Source organism: Oxyura jamaicensis, chromosome 2, assembly GCF_011077185.1.
Source record: "Oxyura jamaicensis isolate SHBP4307 breed ruddy duck chromosome 2, BPBGC_Ojam_1.0, whole genome shotgun sequence".
Taxonomy (NCBI): Eukaryota; Metazoa; Chordata; class Aves; order Anseriformes; family Anatidae; genus Oxyura; species Oxyura jamaicensis.
The window spans coordinates 32004600-32027134 of record NC_048894.1 but is presented as its reverse complement, the minus strand read 5'-3'; the positions used below and the strand labels follow the sequence as shown (position 1 = coordinate 32027134).

At 39.7% G+C, this 22535-nt stretch overlaps 1 protein-coding gene across 14 annotated transcripts in view; it reads right to left on the bottom strand.

Moving 5' to 3' along the window:
• HDAC9 (histone deacetylase 9) overlaps window positions 1-22535 on the bottom strand; it is a 489684-nt gene that overhangs the window by 156685 nt on the left and 310464 nt on the right. For all 14 annotated transcript variants that reach the window (XM_035316621.1, XM_035316620.1, XM_035316616.1 and 11 more), the window contains one exon: window positions 2086-2263. In XM_035316621.1, the coding sequence (XP_035172512.1) occupies window positions 2086-2263 (178 nt within the window). The remainder of the gene's footprint in view (window positions 1-2085; window positions 2264-22535) is intronic.

Below are 22535 nucleotides of genomic sequence, written 5' to 3'. Positions count from 1 at the left end.
GCAATCAGAGAAGCATAATTATTGTAAAAGGAATGAAGTCATAGGGAGTGTGGGAATGGGAGGATTTTCTCTTTAAAAAGAGGTGACTATCTTGAAAAAGAGGTGGAAGGAAAAAAGAGTTTTAACAAAAGAAAAAAACAAGTATTCAACAAAAAGTTGTTTCCTATTTAGAGAAAGGATCTCAATGAAGTATTGAGAATCTCAGGTGGAATAAGCAACATTGGTTCTCTCTTTTTCTTTCCAGTGCTGTGGTTCACATACCAATGCTTTACTAAAAGAACAAGGTTAAATTGCCTTCCTGATCTTAATATACCTTGACTCTGCATATGCACTATCTATATTTTCATTGCAGAACCCCACATCGGGCTCCCTTTTGCTGAATAATGAGCCATTTGTGCCTGGTATGTCACACTTCCCAACAGCATCTGCACTCAGTGTCTGTCCTACATCATTTCATTCCCTCTATTACTCTCCATCTGAAATTCACATTTTCTCATTTAAACAGTTCCACTGGTGATGCCACAAATCCCTGGATATATGTTACCTGCCTGGCCCCGGTCCCCTATCTGGGGATTTTTAACAGGAGGTGTCAGTAAACTTTAGCAAACAGACTCAAACAGCAGCCTTTAAATTTGCAACCCTATTCAACTTTACCAGTGAAACTGCAGATTTTTGAACGGGACTTTGAAGACTATACACAGTGAGCTTGCTTTTGTTGTCTTATGAGAGTCTTTCAGAATGAGTTTACAATGTCTTGGGGACTCTGCGAACCACAGTAAGAAAAACAGTGGCCTGGCCTAATAATACTGTCTCTACACAGCTGGTCTTTTTGCAGAAACTCATGGAAAGTGAATTAGCAGGTTTCTATCTGTATTGTCCAAATGTTTCTTACACAAGTGAAATTCCTAAATTGGCAGTATATGTACAGAAGAAATTCTGTCTTTCATCTTTGAATGTCATCTTGCACTCATTCACCAATGCTTTTGGACATCTCTTTTTTTTTTTTTTTTTTTTTGTGTGTGTGTGTGTGTGTGTGTTTGTTTGTTTGTTTTATTTTTCTTTAAGATAATAATCTTTTGCTTTCCAGGTTCACATTGTAATCTGAGAGGCAGGAAAGCACACTGTCTCACACAGCCACATACAGTGCCTATTGAGGACCCCATCCTGTATCAGTTCATGGTCACGTCCTCAAGAACTGTTAGCTTTTAAAGTATGGCAAATTCTGCTAACCAGTGCAAAGGAACAACTACTTCCAAGAATAAAAACCTGAATAAACAGTATCTCCAAATACTATTTTCCCCTTTCTTGTGCACAGAGTAAGTGAAACTTTACTTCTAACCATATTATAATGTTGTGTTGATATTCAGGCTCTTAAAAAGATGGAACATCTTGCAAGGTTAGGTTACCTATAAAAATGACTTTTTTGTCATAATTTTTCTTCCTTTCACTGATTATTTTGAAGGTCCTAATCCCTCTGCTTCAGACAGTCTAGGCCAGACTGATAGGAGATGCTCCCTAAATGACTGGATTATGTCAGGTCTGACCAGAAAACCTTCCTCTGTAGAGACTCCACACAAGTGCTGAAAGACACCAAAGCTGTAGTCAACATCACTTTCCAGTCAGTGCTACAGTTTTTCTTTTTCTGTAGGGAAACCATCCTTGCAGCGTAGACTGACTTGTCAAATGAAGACATTGAGAATTATACTGCAGCTTAACTACTTATTGGTGGTCTTTCTTCAACTTATTGGTGGTCTCTTTACAAAACAGAACATGAAGAAAAGAGCTAGAGGATAGGGAAATGAAAGAAAAAGCTATAAATGACTTAAAGGCACAAAAAATGCACCTGTTGCTATATTACCAGAGCCAGTCAATGATAATAATTTATGACTGTGTGAATATTAACCCTGTAATTTATCAGCTGCACTGCTTGACTTGATGCCAGTACGGCGTCATAAAACCAAGGAACAGTAGAGCTAAAACTGAATGCATTGCTGCAGGAGTTATTCGAGGCATTTAAATCTGTTGATCCCACATGAACAAACGCATTTGCCCTGCCTATTAAAAGCAGTCTTTAGGGAATCCTACCAGTTGTGTAGACATGCTGGCTGGGCTGGTCCATGGCTGGGTGAGGTAACGTGGAGTCAGTGGGGGAAGGTGGGGTCCTGGACACCGGCCGATGTTTATCTAATCCCGCCATGCCAACTGTAGCCATCTGAGCCTGGTAGATTTGCAACTGGTGGACATGCCGATGCGCCATGAACTCCTGTTGCCAAGAAAACAGCACAGTGGAAAGAAATGTGAGACGGGATCAAGTAAGACACTGAGGGAAACATGTCAACAAATTAAGTTCATTAGGTCAGGGCTGTAATAAACAGTGTGGAGGAAAAAAAAAAAAAAAAAAAAGCACACCTAAGACCTAGTCAATAAATCCGTTCAACAGATGTTTTCACACTGACATTGTGGGCTGCTGTCTTTGCTTTTGCTGGAGAGGAGGTGATGGCAGGCAACCTGTCAGTTCTCTCTGACAGAGGAAAAGACAGCTTCACATGCAGAGTTATAAAAGACCAAGTTTTTTTCTAACATCTTGAATATATAACATGGTGTTAGACTATGCACTTTATGATCCTATATAAACAAATTAAAATAAAAAAATCATTGAAAGCGAAGAGCAGTGTCCGTATTACCCAGGACCAAATCTGCTGAGGAACCGTGAGGCAAGTTTTGACAGAGGGCTTGGTTCCCAGAACTGCCTGGAAAACAGGAACATTTTGAACACTGGTATTCACAAATCATTTAGAAATCCAAGGATTGTTGAGTAAGATCCCACTTCAGGACTATTTTTTTTTTTTTTTTTGGTCATAACTGCTTCTGTCAGCAGGCAGTACCAAACATTCAGTGAAAGGTAGGCAGGAGGGAAAAGACTGAGACAGAGCAGAAAGGCAGATGTCAACCTTCATCTTGTTTGTCAATAGATGACAACTTCTGCTGGCAGAACAAAGGTTGAAACCCTGACCCTGCTGAAGTCAGCATTCAATCACTCCACTGAGCAAGATTGCTTCCCAAGCCCCCCTCCCCCTTTTTTTTCCATTTTTTTTTTTTTTTTTTTTGTGCATATGGTCTTAGAACCACAACAGAAAGCTAAAGCAAGAAAAATTTCCAAGCCAGTTTGCAATATCACAGAATCACAGAATCATCTAGGTTGGAAGAGACCTCCAAGACCATCTAGTCCAACCTCTGACCTAACACTAACAAGTCCCCCACTAAACCATATCACTAAGCTCAACATCTAAACGTCTTGTAAAGACATCCAGGGATGGTGACTCAACCACTTCCCTGGGCAGCCTATTCCAGTGACTTAACAACCCGTTCAGTAAAGAAGTTCTTCCTAATATCCAACCTAAACCTCCCCTGGAGCAATTTTAGCCCATTCCCCCTTGTCCTGTCACCAGGCACGTGGGAGAATAGACCAACCCAATATAAATCCAGCTGAAGTTCACACTTCCATCTTAGATTTACAGACACTATTTATCCTAACCCAGGCCTAGTACATATATAAACACAGGAATATATACATGGTTGTCCTGGTTTCAGTTAGGACAGAGTTATTTTTCCTCCTAGTAGCTGGTAGGGTGCTATGTTTTGGATTAGGATGAGAAGAGTGCTGATAACATGCTGATGTTCTAATTGCTGCAGAGCAGTGCTTACACTAAGCCAAGGACTTTTCAGCTTCTCGCTCTGTCCTGCCAGCGGGCAGGCTGGGTGTGCAGCAAGAGCTGGGAGGGGACAGACCCAGGACAGCTGACCCAAACTGGCCAAAGGGGTATTCCATACCATCTGACATCATGCTGAACAATATACAGGGGTGGCTAGCCGGGGTGGGGGGCCGGCTGCTCAGTGTTGGGCTGGGCATTGGTCAGCGGGTGGTGAACAATTGCATTGTGCATCACTTGTTTGTACATATTATTATTATTATTATTTTCTATCTTAATAAACTGTCTTTATCTCAACTCACAGGCTTCACTTTCCCGTTTCTCTCCCCCATCCCAGAGAGGGAGGAGGGAGGGTGAGCGAACGGCTGTATGGTGTTTAGCTGCCAGCCGGGTTAAACCACAACAATGGTATATACGGCTTTTTATTATTATTATTATTTTAAACCCAGTAACAATTAGTGGTGCCAAACACTGTCGTTCTGGGGCAGATCAGGATGCCATTGCTGGAAACTGGGAGAGGTGAAGCAGAGCTCAGGTTGTGCAGGAAGGCAGGCGGAAGCACCCCGGGCCTACCCCCAGACCACCACCAGCTGCAGACTGAATCCCCAGCTTGTGGAGAGAGAGAATGTCTGCCCTGCATGCAAGAAAAGAAGCCTTTAAGAAAATGAGAGCTCATCAGTAACAGCTGAAATCAGGACAAATACTTTAAAATGCAGCCTCAAAACCCACATTAATACTGAGGGTCACCACTTCAGTGGAAAGACAAGGTCATGGGAAGGGTAAATCACCTGAGACCTTGTCAAAAGTGACTGAATGAAGAAAGAAAATATGAGTAAGCAGAAGAGGTTTTACAAGAAGTGTTTGGTCTGGGGTCATGAACCGTTTCCCTTTCTTTAAATACAGTCCTCAACTATTTTTTATTTTTAAATGTATGATGACAGGATGGTGCTATATATTCCAGAAAATATCTGGAGGTATCTGAACAGGTCTGTGTATTCCCTTTTCTTAAGAACATAACAGAACATTCAGGAATTCTTCCTTGAAATGCCAAAGTGACTTATTTTCTTTACTTTGCTTCACTAATGATTTTCAGAGGGGACTTTTTTGATCTCTGAGGTATACACATCTTTTGTGAAGTTTGTTATGGGTGCATGCAATTGGAAAGGAGAAGTGAAGAACACATGGATGCTATTGTATTGAATATTTTCACTGTGGAGAACGGAAGTACATAAATTCCTTTGTGAGGATTTACCATTCACTTTCCCCAGTGCTGTCTGAGTGCTCAGCAGTGAAGGCACAAGAAGCCCTTTGCTTTCTGTGAGACAATTGCTTCCTTCACCTCAGGGTAAAGTGGTGACAGCAGCATTGTCCCTGATGCAACTGTATCCACTAGCTCTTGCCTACTTTTCCAAAGCATGAGAGCTAACCATGCTCCTACCGAACTGCAGAAGCCCCTCTTCACACACAGTTTTACTACCATATGTGAAATCAGCAAAGCATTTATTTCTAGTGCTCTCCTCAACCTCATAGGTTAAATTCACTACATTTATTAAATAGATGGTGTCTAGTAGTTCTTCAGTCTAAGGGATTTTTGAAGCTATCTTTCAGTGTTTACACTAACTAATGACAATTCATTAATTAAGCCCACTGTTCTGATAATTACTACAGTGTAGAAGACAGTAGTCATTTTTCCCTGTTGAAATGTTCTTCAAGCTAGTAAGGATGCATCTGTGCATTCTGGCAGTTTGCATTAAGTGGTGTTATTTAAATATACTTCTGAAGGAAATCTTGGAAATTCAGCTATCACTGGGGGTTCATAATGAGCACAGAGATTTCTGTTTACACTTTCCTCAGTGCTGACAGATTTGGAGCTCTGAGTCTTGTCTACGTTCCTTTTACTTTCAGAACTGAATTTCACTTGTACGTTGCCTGCAAAATTATATCCAGTGAAGCTGTTAGATATTCAATCAGTGTCTAAAATCTAATCTATCCAGGTGGCTGACCTTAAGAAGCTGAAAGAAGTGGGTTTATTTTATTATTTATTTATTTATTTATTTATTTATTTGGCATCCTGAAGAAGGGGAAACCAACGTTTTGGAATACCAAATGTAAATAAATCAGGAAAATGTTGCTTCTTTCGCTTATAAAAAGCTTAGGTGTTTGTTTCTATATAAGCAGTATAAATAACACAATTTTTCAGGGATACAAAAAAAACTAGCATTTTTTTCTAAATACTAATCAACCTTTGTGAACAATACCTAACAGCCAGCCAGCTATACATTTTAGCAATTTGTCAAAGACCAAAAGGAGAGCCTGTTCCTGTTCTCTTGCATTTTTCTGATGAACTGTGTTTTGCTTATATCATTCTACCCTCCTCCAATGAAAGCAGACACATACCTAAAATTTGACATGTGTTTACCAGCATAATCAGCCAAGGAAAGGACAAGAAATTTGTGGATGGTAGGATAGAAGGCTGCATGACACCTGCTTTAATTTCTGAGGTCACAGAAAATGGTTTGCCTGTGAAAAACTTTAAAAAAATGTTAAAAGTGTGGTGGTTTATCTCACAAAGCTTATAATGGGGTTTGCTTACATCCTCAGGTGACTTCCACATTCTTTAACTGTAATGTTAAAAACTCTAGACATCATCAGAGTTTAGACTTGTTTAGGTTTTAGCCAAAGTTTTAGGCTAACTTCCTGATTTGGTTTCATTTTACAGATAACAGGCATTCACATTCTTTTTTTTCCAGCCATCTATATATTTATGCTGTGAATGTATGTGATACTCTGTGTCACAAGTGGATTAATGCAAAGAGTAATGTGGATAATCAACACGCTTATCTGGCTCCCCAAATGACCACCTGGCCTCTGGAAGGGATTAGTGCAACACAATGAATTCATCTTTGGGTTTTATGTGCTACAGCACCGCAAACACACGTCCATCTCTCCAGCAATATGACAAAAGCAGTATTTGCACATCTGCAGGGTTAGTGATTTGTGTGAATATGTTTGGAGCATTTCTTAGGTAACCCGAGCCTTGCCTGCCCGGCATGGAGCCTGCTAGTTCCAGGTGTCTGAGATTAGTTCATTAGTAGAGGCAAGCAATTAAGGCCTCGGCTGGAGCAAATGGAGGGCCTTTCTTCATCTTCCCAAGGAACTAGCTCAGGCCCTCAGTAATTATTTTGAGGAGGATAGTTAGAATCAGTATCTAAAGAGAGAATGACCTTTTCGGTGATATGGGAGGTAAATATTTGTTATTCTCTGTTTTGCTATTTGTTGTCTAGGAGGACCTGGAAGTCATTAGGGTTGGTGTGAATTCTCCTTATGCATAGACACATGATTTCTACATTTTAGTGCTTAATGATGTGTGTGTTTGGAGGATTTTAATAAAAGTTACTTTCTTGTTTTACTGGCTCTGAGAACTGGTGACCTGCAAGTGTATTTGGTTGGATTGTTAGATGGTCTATTTTGGGTTTTAAAGTATGGCTGAATTGTCTATGATTCAGTGCCTTTTTGAAATATTATGTCTTGTACAGAAAAATAAAAATAAAGAAGAAGGATTCACTCCTAATTTATTTTGCTGCTCTGCTTTTTTTTTTTTTTTTTTTTTTTAAATAATTTAGTTTGATATACTCTTATGTAGCTTAACTGCTGTTAATTGTCCAAGGATTATGATATAGGCATAAAAAAAATTCTAAGTATGTATGGATATCTACATGTTTCTCTTCAGGGCTTATGCTTTTGCTTTTTTTTTTTTTTTTTTTTTTTTAATTACAATAGAAAACTTCCCTCAGTAAGTTCAAGATCTGTAATTCCTAATAGCAAGCTTAATGCTTATAGAGTCCCATATATCTGTGGCCAGGTTTATAGCTCCCTGTTGTTGTGCCTCTGATGGCACTCTGCTAGGTATGAAATGTGTACTGATGTCTAGTAACTGTTAAAAATCATTCACGCACACTACTTGTCCTCCCCACTCCCCCCAGAACCTTCAATATTACTAAACTTATGATGCTTTTTCCTCTCAAAATGTGTGTATGAATCTGTTCTCTAGGGTTATTTTCCCCTATAATTTCCATGTTGTCTCCTCAAAATTACCCAAAGGATCAATTATTACTGAAGAGGAGAAATGCATTTGTGCTGCAGGAAGTTTTGTCCTAATTGAGGATGAAAATAAAATTTCCTTAACAGGAAGACCTGCTGCCTTCCACGCACTTCTTCTTCATGATCGTTCTTCAGAAGGGTATTTCTGGCATCTGATCTTCTGCTTTGTTTCATCCCACAGCTCCTGTTGGAGGCCCTTTTCCTTAGCCTCTTCCAGACCCCTGCAGCACTATGGGATCAGAGTAGCTTCAGGCCCTGCCACCCTCAATGCTGCCTGCCTGCCTTCCCAGTGTTGTTGTAGCTGAATGCATCCAATGGCTTCCCAGGCTGGCCAGTGGCCACACCCAGCCAGACAGCCTCTAATTGCAACAAACAGAGCTCAGCCCTGCTTTAAGGTGCCCACAATGGCAGCTTGTGGCCCAAAACAACACAGCATCATCTGAAGTCTGCTTCAGTCAGATACTGGGAGCACCTAGGAACCTCTCGTGCAGTTCAGAGGCAGGTAGTTGACTGTGCTTCAGAAAGTATGGACTTTGTGAAAATATTAGTAGGACTAAACTTGGTGGAGGAAAAAATGAAGAGAGTGATGAATTATTAAGCTAGGAGTATCAGGACAAAAGGAGTTCTGTGTCAGCAGTGGCTGTAGTTTTTTTGACCTACTAGTTCTGTGAATTACCATTCTGTCTGCTCTCAAAAAATATTTGTGTACAAATGTGAAAGTGCAGGAATGACTTATCTTTGTCAAACTAGACAACCTAAATTTGAATAGGTGGATGTCTTCCTTTAAATTGCTCTATCACTTAGAGAAAACACATGACTGAGAAAGCCTACCCATACTATTTTTGACAAAACCACATGTAAAGTCACAAACTTTCATAGTCATCGCTTTCAATAAAACTGCAAAAAAAATATTGCCATCTGAAATATACTCAGCCACATATTCAGAATCAGCATATTTATGAAAAATAAATAGAAAGTACAGACAGATTGAATAGGTAGAAACTGATTTAGAACAAGCAGAAGAATAGATAGGAAGAAATAGGGCAGCTAACCTTGAGATATGCGGGTATACTGGCTCACAAGTGGTCAAGGTTTTTACAGCAACAGAAAACCCTACTCCATAAATTAAGAGCACAGTGTTGACTACAAAACAGTTAAACAGAGATGAAGTCCTATCAAATGAGTCTTGGGTGCAGATACAAAACAGTGGAATGAAATCCCATACCTAGAGTCCTAGGCAGAGAAGATTTGCCTTGGCATAAGGTTGCTGGATAGAATAAAACAGCCCCATTGGCTTCTGCCTCTCCTTATGTTCCTGAGGACCTGGGAAAGGCTTAGTCCAGCTGTTGCCAAGGCAGGGCTTAGTAAAAGGGGTGGCCCTACTGCAGTGACCGCTCAGGTGCGGTCACCACTCACCACCAGCTTTGTTTTCCCTGCTGTTTCTGGGGCAGCAGAGCTGCTGCTGCAGTGTTCTGTGCCCCTTTTGCTGCCATCCTTCCCTTCTAGGGCAGGAGCACCTTTGGGTTGGCAAAACACATCATTCAAATGTCAATGCTTTTGTCTTTTGGGACGAGGAGGAGAAGAGCAAATACTACTAATGGAGAGATGCATGCGAGTGTGCTCCTACATTAAGTCATGTGGGAGAGGACACGTTCCCTGCCTCCGGTTATGTGACAAAATGCATGTTTCAGGGCTGGTGTCACACCCCTTGCCTTTGTTTTTAGGACATAATAGCAGGGTGAAGACCCTATCCCTTGCTCTTACTGTTGCACTGGGAGCTGGGTGGGTTGCTGACCTGTGGTCTCAAAGAGAGGGACAATAAAGATTACTTTCCCTAGATAGGGAGTTTCCAAAAATCTGAGCATTTATCTAAGTGAGAAATTGATGTGGCTATGTGGACTGAGGAGTTATCCTTGTGAAGAAATACAAGCCAGGGAATTGAAGCGTGGCATGATTAAGAGGAAGGGAGTGATGGGAAATGGTATCTGGTAGTGACAATGAAGTGGATCATGAAGGCTGAACACTCTGTGCTGATAGGAAAATCCAAAGGTCCAGCCAAGCTTCTGTTTTTTCTCCTGATTCCTGCTCCTGTGAGACCTGCCATCACTCCTAACATTGGCAGGTACTTGACTTCTGCCACTTCTGCTAAGTGACTCTGTCATGTGTGCAGCACATATCCAAAGTAAATGCAGCATCTCCTCAAAAATTCACACTTCTGGCTGAATCTTGTCTTACCTCTCTTACTCTCACTGAGATCTAAAATTAATACATGAATGATTGAGGGTTACAATGAAGGGGAGAAAGGGAAAATCTGAATATCTTGGGCACTTTTTTTTTTTTTTTTTCCAAATCTCTTTAGAGAATTCTTGTTACTTTATTACTTTTACTATAAATACCGCAAGGCTTTCCTGAAGTCAGTTGGTGCTTTCTATAAAAGAATACAGAGAAGTGCAGAAATGAATACCAATGGAAAAATACACTTGTCCATGTCTTGCTCTAACTTTCATTATTAACAAGTGTGTTTTTCTTTTACACTGAGGTGAAAAATAAATAGCCTTCATAATCTTAGCAATTAACTGTTACTGCCACCTAATTTTAGTGGCTTTCCAACAGTCATTCAATTAAACTGTTAGTTGGCCAAAACTAATTAATGAAAAAACACCTGTCCAACCTGTTTAATTGTTCCAGGAAATACAGACCAACTCTCATCAACTGTATCAGCAAGTCAGTTTGGTATTTCTTCATACAGATCATTTCAACCATTTTTCTGTTGTTTATGGGAACCATGTTTCTTAGCAGACTGTATGTTTTCTTTTTAAGTGAAGTATTATTAGTATGGTCTGCATGCAGAAAAATAGTAGCTTCCAGGCTAAACTCAGCAGGAGCCCTGCTGATGATGTATGTTTTCTACATACTTAAGCAGATTTTGCTTTGGTCTAACAGACAACTCTGCTGGCTTCAGGTTTTATTATAGAATAAATTGAAGATATTTGGGTCTAATATAAAGAAAAAAAGCATGGAAAACCTTGTCATTCAATGTACAACACATATGCACCAATGCATAGATGTCAAAGCATATCACAAGGACATATAGAAGCCCTCTGCAGATATCTTATCACTTTTATGGATGTACATGAAGTCAGAAAGGGAAGCATCAACTGACCTTGTGGCCAGCAGAAGAGGAGTAGCCGAGGTGTTTTGCCAACTCTGTTCTCTCTCCATAGATCACCTTCATAGATGTTGCATCCTAATGTTGCCCACAACACAAGCTCTTCTGTACATTCCATCCATTTCTGCTGCCACCCGTGTGACATTAGGGTTGTAACCTAGTGAATACCAAGTTCCAGTCCTTTGCTGGAGGACTTCTACATCTCTGAAGATTTCAGAGGGAAAGATTGCCAAATATCACACCTTACTACAGTGTGGTAAAAACATCAGCATACTTCCGTTCACCAACATGTTTGTAGTAAGAATCACACAGTTTATTGAAAATATACACACGTTTGAAAATATCCCACACTATTTCAAAAATACCTTTTACTCTGCAATGCTTATCTCATCACCTCATTGATTTTGGCACGCAGAAATTTTGGTATATAGTGAAATGGTGATATAACTTGAAACTTTACAAAATATAGGAATTGAATATAGGAAGGATGCTACGGATGAAAATGAGAAACTATATATTTTTCAGATCTATGTACTTAGAGTAATATATATTTATTCCATAAATATAAGGGATGTTCTGTAAATATGTACATTTCTGCAATCAACAGGTAGAGCCTGCTCTATTTTTTAATATAGAACAGGACCAAATGACAAATAATTAGAAGAAAAACATAATAAGCACCTAAAGATTACTTTTAAACATTTCTTGAAATTATGGACTTTCCAAGTAAATTCTTCTCAGCATAGATTTTGCTTTTTTTAACAAGGGTTAGAACTGCCAGATGGGCAATTTGAAAATGGGGGAGAAACCCTTATGTTTGCTGATTTAGGAACAACCAGAGGATTAAAAAAAATGTGGAGCATAATATGTGCTAACACAGCACTAATTCTATAATGCAGACTGAAAAATAAATTCTCCAGTTTCTCATTCCTTAAGAAAAATTTGGCCCTCAAAATGCAAAGTACAATTCAAAAAGACCATAATGCTTATTATATTTCATGGGAAAAATGAATGTATTGATTTGAACTATGAACTTGCTTCATCACAATGTACTTCAAAGATGTCCCATCTGACAAAGAACTTAGGGGCTACACTCCTGTCACAAGGGGTGTGTAAAGGTCTCGGTGCACCTAAAAGAAGAGAGGGGTAGCAGTATTACAGAATCCAAAGGACTCAACATCATATACTGTGATCTCTTCTGTTCTCTCCTTACCCTGTCATCTTTATGATAACATTCTACATTTTTTCTGGTTTTTAAAATTTGAAAGTTATTTTGCTTATATGGTCAACTATCTTCCATGTTCCTTTTTGCCTTTATACATTTTCCAGCAGAAGTGGAGTCTCTCATGAATTCATGTAATCAGAATCCTTGTCCATCATAAGATATTATAAAAACTGCAAGAGCAAAAATCACAAGACTACAAAAAAAAAAAAAAAAACTGGAGGAGAGAAATGGGGAGAAATAATATTTGTCCCAGTACAGCCCTTCTGGGTGTTGGTTCACTGATTTGATCTTTGATCATGCTACATAAGGATCTTACCACTGCATTAGCCAACATGGTATTTTTCTATATCAAGAAGAGATCTCTATTCAAAGCATACAGGATTTACCTGCAGGAAAATAAGTTTGCATGTTTAAGAGATCAGAGGACAAAAATTAGAGACCGGGCGTGTATATTCCTCATCTGGGCCCTGTTACTCCTTACTATGATTTTCATCCTTTCTGAGACAAGAGAAAACACAGAGGTCTAGGTATATTGATTAAAATGTTTAGGACTGCCTAAATATGAAACAAAAATCATGTTCTATATTAAAAAAAAAATAAAGTTAATTTTTCAGGGGATGTCTGCTAAGTATTCAGAAGCACAATCTTTGTTTTAAAGGTCAGCTAAGATACTGGTATCTCAATTTGTATGTACAGGAAGATCAGCTTCATTGCTGGTGCAGTCCCTAAAGCACCTCCCAAAACATAGCTCCACAGCATCCCTAGAAGGGCATCCACATGCCAGAGATGCTCTTGGAGTCAGTGGATGAGCAGGAAGAGAACAAGCAGTCAGGAAGGGGCAGATGAGCCAGCTGGGAAGCCCAAATCCAGCATTCTAGCTGTGTGGGTGCAGTCAAAGAGCAGAGGTCTTCCAGTAATACTCAAAAGAAAGGACCTGACAGTCGGTGGAGAAGGTCATCTCTTTCACTAGAAAGTAATAGTTATGTGACTACATGCATTGTAGCTCCATTTTTTTGGCCAGACTGGATTATTTACACAGGTCTAAGTCTACGTAGACTAAAGGAGAACCAAGAAACTTATTCTGTGTTTTCACTGAGATATCTGAGAGGAGGGTTTGGCACTTCAATAGCTGCTTCTTAAAGAAATGCCCACAAAGAAGAGAGAGTCTTCTTGCAGCTACACAATTCTGAGGAAAAAAAAAAAAAAAATGCACTGGAAAATATTGCAGAAAATCGGTAACCACAGCTTTAACTACATTGAATGAAACATTGGAGGAGGGAGAGGAGTAATCCAGGGAACCAGTCAAAGCAGAATGTTAATTCTAATTGTTGTATTTAGTTGGCCTTGTCTTGTGACAAGTTTGTTATTATGCAGATTTCCTACCTGCCACCTTCCATGGGAGGATTTTGCAAAGTGAAGTTATGCAGGCAATTCCCCTTGCTTCTTACCTCTTTATTCCTAATTATGTTGGCCCTGTGTTCACTCAAGATAACATTATAGCTGTCCCCAAATACCTCTAGATCTGGGGCCTGTGACAAATGAAATCATTTGGTGCTTGGAAATATTTGTTTCTCTGTAGCAGGACTGTAGCTGTGCTTCCTTATTTGCCAGTGGTTTATTAGCTTTTAAATCTTTTTTCAGGCATAATTTCTTAGGATTGTTTTGTTGTTGTTATTGTTTTTTGTGTGTGTTTTTTTTTGTTTGTTTTTTTGTCTTCAGATAGATATATAATATCACATAAGATGCAGTTTTTTCTCTCTTTTTTTTTTTTTTTCTTTTGGAATACATACACTATCTATTATACTTCTTGCCTTTTACCTTCTTTCTTCCTCTATAATAACTTTTGTGTATATGCATGCAAATGTATTGCTTACTTGACTCAAACCTATAAAAGGCTTACCTATGAAAATAAATTGTAATTCATCTACTACATAGAGAATATTTTATGTGTGAGGAAAACAAGGTATAGAAAGACTATGAATTATGAATCCAAAGTGAACTGTGATTACACATCCTGATTTCTAAGTCCTTCCTTTAACCATTACATCTGTAATAATTGTGTTACATCAATAATAGTCCCTATTTCTGGTTGTTTTAACTTGGAAATAATGTAGCACTGTGGTTTTCAGGGTTTCTTATTGTAACAGTAGTAGAGGTATAGTCAGAAGTTGTTTTGTTTGTGATGGATTTGGAAAAGGGTAGGAGAAGAGTCAGAGCAATGGAAACTATAAAAATATTATAGTTGTTAGGCACTGAACTGTGACAAATTAGTTCATCCCTGCTCCATAGCTTTAAGTGGATGCAAAAGGACTCTGAACAGCTTGGGTGAGTAGAGGAAGGCTGATGGACCATCATTGTCAGCTGTTGTGTCTTTGGGGTCTTTGCTGTCCCCAGTCTTACTGGGTATATCCAGTCTGTTTTCTTTCCAGCCTCTGGAAGGATTAAACATCTTCAGGAGAGAAGGCCAGCTCCTTCTTTCCTTCTCAAAATCCTCCTCTATAGAAGCCCACTGACTATGGGTCTTGTTGTTTCTCTTTGCTGCTCCCAGTAAGAAAACCTATTAAGCAATTAAACACTTAATAATAACATTTACAAAGGGAAAAAATATGTGGCTGAGCTTCTGACTACCAATGACAGTTTTAGAAATATCCCTGGTTTTCATCAAAGGTCAGATTCACACATTCAAATAGGTCCTTGGACGTTGAAATGTGCTATACACGTGGATATAATTTAATTCAGAAGAATCTGACTGCTGCTACCTGGCCTTTTTTGCTTATTTTTAGTTGGTCTATGGAGAATTTAGAAGCCGTTTACTTTATGGTTGGAAATATGAGACAGGGTTGGTTTTTGTTTTTCCTCATGTATGTGATGGGGCATCCATCTGAGCTATGATCCAGCTCTATTATTTTTCCCTCTTTAGCCTGGTTTTAAGCCTTGATGATTGCTGCTGCCATACAGCAATACTCCTCACTATCGTAATACACTACGTTCTATACATTACATTCTATACATTACATCCTGAACAATTTCGGGGGGGGGGGGGAAGGGGGGGTGGAAGGAGGAGGGGGCAGGGTTCTTGAAGCCACAAGACTTCTAAAGAATTTTTTATAAGCATTTTAGCTATAAGCATATTAGCTGGAGAAGGCTTCTGAATGGAGTGACCATTGTGCACTCTTGATGCCTAAACCTGAGATGTGAGCTGTGTCACCTAATGTTTGTGTTTTAATGAGAACAAAGAGAGTGGGAAGTCCTGAGCAGGGCATGATGGCTGGCTCCCTCTGGCTTTGAAAAGTTTGTGTCCCTGGTGGCTGCCCTTCCCCTAAGGGGAAAAGTGGCCAGAATAGCCTCTCCTTTTCATTTAGTGAAGGGTTACAGAGCTATGCTGCTGAAAGAGTTGCATCAGAGTCTGAAAGCCCTGAATAAGTTTTGGGTCAAGTTAGGTTCCTTTGGGAGGATTTGGATCTCTGAAGATGTTTTGTTTTCATACTTTGAATTAAAATTTAATGTAAGTAATTCAAATACATAATCCATCTCTGAAGAATGTTGTCTTAATCTTGTCTCTTAAAAGAAAAAGCAGGATATTCAAATTTTATCTGTTACTGATCAGCTGTATGAGGTGACACCAGTCTTCTAACATCTCTAAGCCTTTGTGTCACCTTATCTCTTCCTGGCTTTATCTAGCCCAACTACTGAATTTTCAAGTAGTTTATCCTTTGCAGCATAAGGGTTCAGTGCTCTGCACTAAGGGTGCATGACTGCAATTGTGGATCTAAGGCCAGAATACACTTAAAAAACAAAGGGGGAGGAGGGAGGGAATAAATTAAAATCTATTCCTTCCCCCCAAAAGCTATGAGTTTCATTAAGTTTATTCTAGCATTTTAACTACCAGTAAAGATCCGATTGCATTTCATATTTATCTAAAAAATAAAAAAGGGAAGATAGAAGAAACCAGAGCAAAAAATTAAATGGGATGGGGATTTGGGGGGTGGGGATACATGGAGAGAACAAGAATCCAGCTTTAAGAGAGACAAATCACACAGGATAAGTAACAGAATTTGGATCCAGCCACTGACTGTCATGGCCTAGAAATGGTCAGAGCAGCACAACTGTGACTTTTTAGACATCTATATAGTTAGGTTCTGTTGAGTGATTTCCTAGGTCTCCCTGCAATGAGAGGGAGGGACCCTTTACTTGTTTAAAAGCTTCTAAACTTTGGACTTTGCTTTTGCTGTAATATTAAGGCTTCTGAACCTGCACTTATTTTGGAGGGTTTCTGTTTACTGCTGTATTTGCTATAAAACAGTATATGCCCTCTTTATTTGTTGCCTTTCAAAAAACACAGTAATTAGTTGCTGCAGAGTAACGATGCTTGCAGTAGCCTGATGGCCAGGCAGAATCAGCTGAGAAAGCAGGGCTGACTGTGCACCAGTGGCAGCACCCGCCCACTGCTGACCACGGTCACCTTCTGGGGAAAAGTCACTTCCATCAGGCAGGCCACTATAGGGCACTGGCCGCGAGGCAGCAAAACACTGCTTGGAATAATTCTTTGCAGATGCCAGGAACCGGAAGTTTCAGGGAGAAAAATGAAAGCCATTCACTCTTCCAATGACACGAGCCTTTGATACCACAAAGTCATTTGGACAGAGAGCTCCAAGGTCAGGAAGCCACGTAAAGATTGGTGATTAGAGAAATACTATATCAGCAAAGTGTGGCAAGCTATTAAAAGAAACTGTAGCTTTTATGATTGTGTTGCTGGAGCTTCCCCAGGGCTATTTGTATTAGATATTGAGTTAAGCATAACTTATTTAGTCCCAGCATTCCAGAAAACATTTTGATGTCAGCTACTGAAGGAAAGTAAACACAAGGAGGAAGAAACAGTTCTGATCCCAAACAGATAAAAAATATTGTAATTTAATTTTGTGAACCCATGCATGTTAGAGCATTAAGAAGGAGGAATTTTTAAAAGGTTGATTTAACTTAAAAGGCTTGGTTGATAGAGGTATTTAGTCACCGTGCAGCGGGGGGAGGGAGAGAGGAGAAACGGATGATTTATCACCTTGAGTATATGCTAAACCTTGACAAAGCATGAATGCAGTTTTCTTTAGACATTTTCTTCTAGAGCACATTTTATGCACATGTGTGATTCTCATCTAACGCTGTCGGCTCGTGTGTATGTTAGACCAAACTGTTTGCTTAGCTGGGCGGTTTGCCCAGTGGATGTTCTGATGGCTGGTGACAGGGATTTGCCTGCCCTGTACCGAGCAATTAGGAGTTTTGGGGACTGTAATTCAGGAATGGCGATATGGCTCTGGATTTTTGATTACCAAGGGAAGAGTTCATAACATGATCTAGAGGCTGACTGTCAGCACAGAGGTGATCTCATATCTCAGCCACTATGGTGTAGGAGTTGCGTTTGTTTATTTCTGTTAGAAGAAGCCAATAAATCCATCAAGGAATTCTGCTAAACGGTCTCTATTCTCTCAGGATAACATTGCAGACCTAAAGAAATCACAGGTATAAATGTAAGGTCAGGTGTGGTTTTCTTTGATTTGCCAGAAACTACTGTTTACTTAAGAGAGGGGAAGTGTGAGAACCGAAACCTCAAAGTCAAGTACAGCTAAACCCCCCTAACACACAGGGGAGACACCTCAAGAACAGCTCCTTGGATAGAGGTTTTTTTTCATGTCATTGTGGCTGTGCTTCAGTTATAAGATATGTTGGGGTGGGGGGGTGGGGTTAGGTCATTTTTAGGTGGGGAGTTTCACACATGTAAGCTTGTTTGTTTAAGTGGTGCAAAAAAAGGACAAAGAACATAGCAGAACTAGCATAATGCTACAGATACCACTCTGTAGATATTGTCTGTCCAGAGATATTGTCCAGGAAACAATCTGTACTGCCTACTACCTTGCTCATATTAGTGTCACTTCATTTTGGAGACTTCTTTTGATTAGCATAGGTACAGTTTAGTGCTCCCACATTGCTGCTAAAATAAAACTTTTTTTTTTCTTTTTTTTTTTTTCCCTGAAATGATGGAAGTCTGTGTTTCTGTGTTCAGAATAGGAAAGCTCTTCAGTGTGAGATGAAGAGTAAGAAAACTTTATCTCCTTGCTATGTATATGTTTTCTAATCTTTTCAATACAAAGAAATTGTTCAGTACCACAGGAATATCCCAGCTCTGCAGGTTACATATTAATGCCCACTCGTCCGAGACAGAGGATCGATCATATTCCATTTAGAAGTACAAATGTTATGACTGCTAGTTACCAAACATGCCATGTAGGACTCAGCAACTAAGAATTTCTTCATGTGTCCTCCCACATAAACATAAGAGTTAATACAAAGATTTGCCACAGATTTTTCATTTTACTTTGATTACTCAGTTTTACATACTTGTCCTAATTTTTGACATATTTAATAAGATGATTCCAGACTATAAATTCTCTACCTTGCAATTTGTAAATTAGCACTTTTAATCCATTGCTAAAACAGCCCAAAATTCTCAGGAATATAGCTACTGCATTTTGCATGTAGTGTAGACAGATTTTAAACTTTTTGGAAGACGTAGCTAAGAAGGAAAAGGACTTGTTTTGTTGACAGCTTGTCTTGAGGAGACTAATTCATGGCTTACGAAAAAGAAAGAACAAATGAGCTTTACCCTGAAAATAGACAGAAAAAAAATACATAAATTTAATAGAAGAATCTACGTTTGGCTATGACTGAAGCACTAGATACAGCCAAATCTGATTTTTAGATCAGAGCAGCCCATTGAGCTGAATACTGTCTCAGACCATGGCAACAGGGTATGCTATTTAATGCAAGTGCATGAGCTTGGCTCTGCAATTCATTCTCCTCATACTATCCTACCATCCCAAATTTTTGTTCTGTAGATGTCAGAGACACATCCCTGCCTCTTTCCTTTACTATCTATGATCCCATTGTCCATGTATTTGTCTTCTACTGTTTTGAACTGCTGACACCTCCACAATCTCCTGTGGCAACAAATTCCACAAGTTCACTACTCATGGTGCAAAGAAAAACTCTTGTCTACTTTAAACTGCTCTCCTTGTAATTTCGGCAAAAGCTCCCCAAATCTAATATTGCAGGACTTGGAAAATAACCATTCTTCCTCTGCTTTGTCTGATGCTCTTATGACTTTGTAGGCATCTCTCTTAAGGAATATGATCTGTAGCAGAATTAGGGATGCTTACACAGGTGAGTTTGTGCATATTTTCAACCTTCCACAAATTACCTGTCTGCTCAGCATTTTCAAAAATGCTGCTTTAATTGATGTTCATACTGCACCTGGCCTGGTGACTCACCTGTGGAGCAGGGTGAGGACACTGCTGGCTCCCTCCCAGTCCCAGCATGCCCCACATCTGCCCCTTGCTCTCAGGGCCAAGGAGAGCCTGGCAGCCAGCCAGGGAAATCTTATTGTGTAGGTGGTATTCATTAGGGGATCATTTGTGAGGTTCATTTTAGATTTGTTTGAATGTTCTGGTTTATACTGCCATGGACTTGTATGTATGAAAGTCCCACACTTAATAGTAATGTGTGAACTTTTCAGATGTTTTCTCTACACTTCTACTCTTTAAACTCTTAATTTTCTCTTTTTCACTTTTTTTTTTTTTCATTGTATTTTCTGATTATATCCATTGGGAGAGTGTGATGTCTTCTTGCACAAGACGTTAGGGTGTCTGCACCACTAATTTCAAGCATTATGCAGTACAACTTGCAACTATAATGCAAAGTAATCAAAAAAAAAGTGGGGGGAGAGAGAGAGAGAGAGAAAACAAAGGTAGAGGCTGGCACTAAAGCTACGGGGTCAATATTAAATATTGCATCTTTTTCTTTCTAATATTTTCAAGTAGGAAATAAGTCTCATTTCTGTTGAAAGATAGTTCTGCCTTTGAAGACAGAATAATGTTTACATAAATGGTAAGGTCTTCTTTAATGTAGCTTTCATTATCTCCTATGTTCCCCCTTTCTCTGAAAGTCCAAGTGACTGGTGTCAAGATCAAGGGAGTCAATCAATGTAGATACACTCCAGGACCCAGATAGGACATAAATCACTCTTAGTCCTAACCACAGTAGACACCTAACTGAAGGACAGGAGTTTACATATTTGCTATCCTTGTGGGGGAGGCTAAATTTCCCAGCCACTTACCTCACGGGAACCCCTCATTCATTAACCAATTGGGGTGCTTAGTATCACTTATCAAATAGGCTAATCAAAGTTTGAGAGAAAACAGCTCTTGACCACTTCTTGCCCTCTGAGCACTCCAGGGCCACCTCCCACCCCTGGACTTTTATCTAATTAAAGTTAAAGAGGGGAAAATTAATCCATGGAAGAAAATGAGATAACAGCTACCACAGCAGACCATCCCAGAGTCTGGTTTGCCTTTCATCTATTGCTACCTGACAATTAACTCTTCAGCAACACAGGAACCCCATTTTATGGGAGCAGAATCTGTCCCTTCATGCAGTGACGGGCATTATTCTTCTTATTATTTTAATGTTCAGTATTCACTGCTCCATGTTGGAGCTCCTCTACTTGTACTGGGTGCGGGTGGATTAGAAAGGTCATCCTTTACTCTCCTTCTTTCAGGCTTGACTTAGTGCTGTTTTCACTTGCAGAATACAAAAGTGAAAACTGTAATTTATTACAGTACTAGCAATTCAAGATGTTTTGCTTGGATCCTGTCTTTGCAATTGGTTACCAACATTCCAGCCTTTCTTGCTTTTGTTGGCTACTAGTTTATAACCCTCAATTTCATTCTCTAAATCTGTGTTTAAAAAGACATTTCACAACACAGGGTATTTTGTTTTATTTTGCTTTTTTTCTTTTTCTTGGAAAAAGTGTGGAGTGTCTGTCCCCTTTGCAAATTCACTGTGATGTTTTGGACAACTTTTTTCCTGTTTGGTGCTCTTTTGTTTTAAAATCTTTGCTACTTTTTTTAAACCTCCTGATTGTAAAATTTCTGAAGCCCGAAGGATCTTCCTTTATGATCACTCAAAGTTTTCAGCAGCTGAAACTTTGGCACTGTGAATGTCAGGAATGAGTTGACTCCAGTAAGGCAGCAGCAGTTGGCTACGCTGCTGATGGAGAGACTTGCACTTTATGGGGGTACTTGTGAGTCCCAGATGGGGACCATGCATGATGACATGGGAGGTGACAGCAAGCCTCAGCAGCACCTTCCGGGCACTAAGTTGTTGTGTGCAGGGCCACACCACCACATCACCCTCCTCTGGCATTGCAGGCTTGGTGCACTGAGGGAGCAAGCAGGGCTCAGCGTTCTTTCTAAAAATATTCCGATTTCAAGGCTGCATTTGTATTTCCAGCATCTTTAGCAGGAAGCATTGGATTTTAAAGGCTGTGGGACAGGCACATGTGGCCAAAATTAGGAGTGGTGAGGAAATCCCACTTAGAGTCCACACTGTGTTGTAACTTGCACCTTCAGGCACTCAAAGGCAGGTGAGTAGACCTCGGACTCCAGTCTAGAGATTGAGAAATGGTTTAAGTTATGACATGTTTATATCATTTTGAAATGGGCCACTGCTATTAGCTTATTTCGGGGTGTCATTAAATACCTTACACGAGTAACATTAATATTGTCAGTATACAGTTCCTAGCACTTAATAACAGGGATTCTGCAACGTAGTTCATTACTTGCAAATGGAAGTTGTAAAAGATAATAGGGTTCAAACCTTTTCATTTAAATCAAAAAGAAGCCCCAAGCAAGCCTTTCGGTAGTGATTTCTTCCAAACTTTGGGAAAATTTTAGTCTATATCAATGTCTGAACTAATATCTGGCCTTTCCTTTAGCTACCTGAACTAATCCATCAGACCTACAATTTAGAACTATGACCTGCAGCTGTTTGGTTATGGAAAGGACACTGGTAGGACTTTTAAAGGGGTATAAGTGAGGCAGTGAAAATGAGATTCAGTAATCCCCCTGTATTATAAGGTATTTTGTACAGGGTGGGAAGAAGCTGGGACTTTGGCTTGCTCCCCGACCCCAGGCAGCTCAGTGCTGCCTGTGGATGTAGGCAGCAGCAGTGAGATGCCTGCAGACCCCTCCTAGCCCTCTAGTGCCAGGGCAGGGAGTCCATGAGGACCGAGTTAAACTTGGATATCAATTAATACCAGCTGCTTTGCCTTGCAATGTGGACAGGACCTACTATGAATTGGTAATAGCCATAATCAGGAAATGCGATAGAGAGAATGATTCTGCCCTGGGAGGGGGACAGGCTGCACGCTGTAACAGGTCTTTTCAATCTCTAATTTCTACATATTTCATTTATATAGGGCACTGAAAACTTAAATTGTAGC